The 5,494-nt window shown below is 36.3% G+C and overlaps 1 protein-coding gene across 1 annotated transcript; it reads left to right on the top strand.

The window, feature by feature from the left end:
• The first annotated feature begins 176 nt into the window (after positions 1–176).
• LOC107595220 (rho GTPase-activating protein SYDE1-like) lies at positions 177–4,682 on the top strand. Its single transcript, XM_016285563.1, has 2 exons — positions 177–472; positions 4,084–4,682. Exons 1-2 carry the CDS (start codon positions 253–255, stop codon positions 4,458–4,460), a joined length of 597 nt encoding a protein of 198 aa, XP_016141049.1. The 5' UTR covers positions 177–252; the 3' UTR covers positions 4,461–4,682.
• Positions 4,683–5,494: the final 812 nt, after the last annotated feature.

Below are 5,494 nucleotides of genomic sequence, written 5' to 3'. Positions count from 1 at the left end.
TGTGTGTGTGTGTCTCTCTGTGTGTCTGTGTGTGTGTGTGTGTGTGAGAGTACGGTACCCAATACTTCACATTTTGGCAAATGCATGCAAGTCTGTGTGATTAGAAACAAATCCTGCCTTATTTACCTTTAAATGCAGCTTGAGTGGCTCCTGTTGATTGATGGGTGTGTGTTTGTGTGTGTGCTGAAGGCGACTCTTTCCTTCCTGCTGGATCATCTGAGTCTGGTGGCGTCTTACAGCGACAGCAACCGCATGACGTGTCAGAATCTGGCCGTGTGTTTCGGGCCGGTCCTCCTGACGCCCACACAGGAGTCGTGGCAGGCCGGGATGACGGCTCCCGGATCAGGGGCCCTGGCGGGGTCCGGGGCCGGTCGAGGAGGCCGTAGCTTTGCACACAGTGAAGAGATCGCCAGCGCCGTGGACTTTAAACGACACATAGAGGCGCTGCACTATCTCCTGCAGCTCTGGCCTGGTGAGTCTGTGACCCAAAACAGCATTTACTTGCTTTCTTCATATAATAAAACAGTCTAATATTTCATTAATAAAACATAATATTATAAACAATTAATAAATGTGTTATTTAAAATAAATGTATTTATTAATAAAAAAAATTGTCTATAATAAAAAGAAAATAATTGTAAAAAAAAAAAAAAAGTGTGTGTGTGTGTGTGTGTGTGTGTATATATATTATATATATATTAGGGGTGTGCGGTATGTGACCCTGGAGCACAAAACCAGTGATAAGGGTCAATTTTATGAAATTGAGATTTATAGATAATCTGAAAGCTGAATAAATAAGCTTCCATTGCTGTATGGTTTGTTAGGATAGCACAATATTTGTGTATTTGGCGTTTTTCTCCAAAATTACCATGATTACAAATGTGATATAGATTTTTTTTTAACAACAGTTCAATAAACAAGAAGTCCCGATCTGAATCAAATGATTTGCGGTACACGATCCAATTGCAGCGTTTCGAAACAGTGAATCGTTTTGTGACGCAATGGTTCAAAACTGATTCTGAGTTTCAAAAAGCTCCGTCGATGCTGTGTTCTTTGCTCACTTTCTCTAAATAATCTGTTCGTTGTTTGAATAACTGTGGAAATTAAATCATTACAATTAATACGCCTAACTTACAATGTTTTTATTCAATTGTGATCACGTTAAATACAGTTTTCTGTCGTGTTAAAGACATGTCACCTATTATCTACTTGCCTAAAAAGACGGGTAGATGGGTCAGCCTCCGCCTATGGAGATTTATACGCCTATAAAACGTTTTCAAAAGCATCCCCCCCTCTGGTTTTTTCACAAATCGTACAAATATACTGTATATATACACTACCGGACAAAAGTTTGGGATCAGAGCTATGTTTAATGTGTTTTACAGGAGTCTCTTCTGCTCATCAAGGCTGCATTTATTTGATCAAAAATACAGGAAAAAATGTAATATTGTGAAATATTATTATGATGTTTTTCTATTTTAATATACATTAAACTGTAATGTATTTCTGTGATGCGCAGCTGTATTTTCAGCATCATTCCTCCAGTCTTCAGTGTCACATGATCTTCAGAAATCAGTATAATATGCTGATTTATTATCAGAGTTGAAACTGTTGCTGCTTCATATTTGTTTGGAAGCTGTGATACTTTTTTTCAGGATTCTTTGAGGAATAAAAAGTTAAAAAGAAGAGCATTTATTTAAAATAGAAATATTTTCTAACAATATACACTAGTGTTCAAAAGTTTGGAGTCAGCAAATTTGTATTCTTTCTGTTTTTTTAAAGAAATTAAAACTTTTATTCAGCGAGGACGTGTTAAATTGTTAAGAAGTGATAGCAAAGATTTATATTGTTAGAAAATATTTATATTTTAAATAAATGCTGTTCCTTTTAGCTTTTTATTCATCAAAGAATCCTGAAAAAAGTATCTCAGGTTCCAAAAAAATATTGTGCAGCACAACTGTTGATAATTCTAATAATAAATCAGCATATTATACTGATTTCTGAAGATCATGTGACACTTTATACTGGAGTAATGATGATGGAAATACAGCTGCGCATCACAGAAATACATTATATTTTAAAGGACATTAAAATAGAAACCATTATTTTATATTGTAACAACATTTTGCAAGATTACAGTTTTTTCTGTATTTTTGATCAAATAAATGCAGCCTTGATGAGCAGAAGACACTTCTTTAATGATCCCAAACTTTAGAACGGCAGTGTGTATATATATATATATATATATATTTATATTAGTGCTGGGCAACGATTCATTTTTTTTTTTTTACGCGATTAATCACAATTTTTTGCAAAAGTGCAATATCATTTGGTTTGCAAACACTTTAAACAAATAAGGTGCTCATTTACAGCAGTATTGCCTTCACATAGTAGCAGATCAAATATTTCTTGTAAATCTCAACTTAAACATTAATGTGGTAATCAAATTAAATATTAAACCAAAGCTATTTGCCACTGCCAGGGCATTGTTTTGTTTAGTTTGCTATAGAAAAACAAGTTATGCTCAGAGTTTAAGTAATGCACTCACGGCTCAAAAGTTCTTGCAGTGCTGAAAATTGCGTGCTTACGAATCCTCTCATTATAACACACGAAGTGTAGACATTATGGAAGATTCATTGTGCATATATTCATTGTGTTATAAGCAACTCTACAAAAAATAATTATGTTAATATTTATAATATCTTCGTGCCTTACAGTTGCATTTAGCAGATTATAGCTGGATGATTATATAGTTACATTTTGCAAAATAGAAGAAAATCAGGCAGAGGTTTGCTGTATAGTGTATATTGCTTTGATTTCAGGAATCAGTCATTTCAATTATAATTACAGCTTAAATGTCAACTATAAAGCAACTCTTTAAGTTCAATTATTCAGCAATCTCTTTTAATATCTTCAAGTTCAGCTAAATCATATTTATTGCCACAAAATGCACTATAGAAATGATTCAGGCTTCAGTGCCTAAAATAGTCAAAAATAGTCATGCATTTGGTGATTTTACACAGAAAAAAAAGTGGTGTAGAAACAATTTTTACTCAAAACATTGCTAGTAAATTTCACAAACATTTACAAAAAACAGCAAGTAACATTAAATTAAATGTTAATTTTTGAAGTAAAAAAAAACCTGAAATAGTATTTACTTTTAAAATGCACTAATAATTGTAATAATTTTTACAGTGCAGTGAAAACATACGAAAGTCTTGACATGCATGAATTTATTCCATGCATTTTTTTTCTCTGAATGTCATCTGGTTTTGATTGTCGTTCCAGTGCTGCTCATGCTTTCAAACGTCATGCATATAATCCGATCATTATCGTTTGCACATTCAGTGTTTGAAATTTGAGCATCATGTTACGACCCGTGACTCGTGTGCAGTAGCTGAAGCGTGTTCTCGTGACGCAGCACATGTGCAACATGCATGTCACAGCTGAGGCAGATTTGCATGGCACATCAGTCTAAATATGTGCACATCTGCCGCGTGCAGCGGGGGACAAATTTCAAGTATGGGTCCCCAACACAATAACTATATGCTCTTTTACACCTAACCCTTATTTTGCTCTCTCTCTCTCTCTCTCTCATAGGTTATAGCTATAACTAGTTTATTTACCCTTTCACAACTTAAGTAAATAATTAGTCAACCTGATGCTGTTCTAAAGCCATATTAGGCTACCTTATTTTTTTCAGATCACAAAAGAAGACCTTATAAAAAACCCGCACACAAGCGAGTCATTTTGAAACATAAAGACAAATAAAATTCTGTTCTGTTAATCAGTGAAGCTGTCTGCGCTGCACAATCAATCTCTTATTTACATCATATCTACACATCGTTATAATGAGAGGATTCGCGAGCTTGCAGAACCTGACAAAAACTCAGCGTTTTGAGCGGTGAGCGAACATTTGAGGCTCTACATAAAAAAATACACACTGGAGCGTTTGCCAAATATGTTCCGCCAATAGCAGATGGGCCCCTGATTCCCCGGGGCCCTAAGCGGCCGCTTACCTCGCTCATTGGTTAAGTCCACCCCTAGCCGCGTGTAATGTGTTTAATGTGTGTTTTTTCGCAGTACCCAAAGGACGAGTGACGGGTGACTCTCTGGCTTCCCAGAGTTCCTTGCAGGTGGTGGTTTCCCGCAGGGGGCGTGGCCGGCTGGAGAGCCCGCCCTGTAACCGCTACGCCGGCGATTGGAGCGTTTGTGGGCGGGACTTCCTGTCGAACGACGAGGCGGATTACGACGAGGTGGCAGGCAGCGAGAGCGATGACGAGGACATGGAGGAGCCGAAGAAGAGGGACGTGTGGACGTCTCCCGACGGTGTGTACGTGGACGAGTTTGCGCTCGACTTTGACGCTCCGTTCACGTGCCGACTGAGTCTGAAAGACTTTGACACTCTGATTTCAGATTTGGAGAGAGAGTTAGCCAAACAAATCAACATCTGCCTCTGAAGCGGACTGAAGCAGAATCTGTGCGTGTTTGCGCTCAGCAGATGCATTTTAATACACTATTAAAAAATGGAGTAACTTCTCGAGAAACATGCGTTCTGTTGCATGTGTAGCATTGACACAAAAGACAACCACAAGTTGCCACAGAAATGCCAACATGCAAATAAATACTGTATTTTCTGGTAAATAAATTGCATCGTTAAGAGAAGAAAAAAAATCATGCAAGTTGCATCTGTGTATAAGTCACATTTTAGAATAATGTAAAATTCAGAAATATTGTTTCATAACAGTAAATAAAACTAAATGTTTACAAACATTATAAAGATATATTGCAGAATAAAAAATAATAAGAAAATTTAATTTTTTCTCACAATTCTGACTTTTTTTCTCAAAATATACAAACTCAGAGATATAAACTCAGGAAATATGAGATATAAACTTGTAATTCTGAGAAAAAGAGTCTAGAATTGTGAGATCAAATGCTGCAAATGCCTTTTTTATTTTGCCGCGGAAATCAAATTGAGGAAAAATAGAATTGCGAGATAAAAATTCAGAGAGAAAAAAGTCAGAATTGTTGGAATTAAGGAACGATAGTAAACAAAAAGTAGAACTGCGAGATATAAATTCAGAATTCAGAGAAAACAGAAAAATTCAAGACATAAACTCAGAATTCATTTTTTTTCCCCCTTAAAATTGAAAGTTTATATCTCACAATTCTGAGTTTATATCTGGTAATGTTGAGAATGTTCACAGAATTTGCGAGCTTTTCCCCCAAAGAATTGTAATTTGGGTATTTGTGCCCAATCACAGCGTTTCTGGTGCGTTTTGAGAAAACCTTTGATAGCAGCTACTGTAACATAATACCAACAAGCACAAAAACTCAGATTTTTCTTCACTGTTCTTCTGAAGGAGAGACGCGTATCGATTATTATAATATGCTATATCATGCATTATAAAGCGGAGCGTTCCGGTGCTTGGCTCTGATTGGCTGAGCCGCGTTCGAAGCTGTTGTAAATGATGCTACAAAGTAACACACA

Source organism: Sinocyclocheilus grahami, unplaced genomic scaffold (genome assembly GCF_001515645.1).
Source record: "Sinocyclocheilus grahami isolate Dianchi unplaced genomic scaffold, SAMN03320097.WGS_v1.1 scaffold198.1, whole genome shotgun sequence".
Classification (NCBI taxonomy): domain Eukaryota; kingdom Metazoa; phylum Chordata; class Actinopteri; order Cypriniformes; family Cyprinidae; genus Sinocyclocheilus; species Sinocyclocheilus grahami.
This window is presented reverse-complemented; position numbering and strand designations above follow the sequence as displayed.

What these genes read in the sequence shown, in the direction of transcription:
- LOC107595220 (XM_016285563.1), top strand. Translation starts at nt 253, where the DNA reads ATGACGTGTCAGAATCTGGCCGTGTGTTTCGGGCCGGTCCTCCTGACG. An exon ending in TCTCCTGCAGCTCTGGCCTG is followed by an intron (nt 473 to 4,083) that starts GTGAGTCTGTGA and finishes GTTTTTTCGCAG; the next exon opens with TACCCAAAGGACGAGTGACG.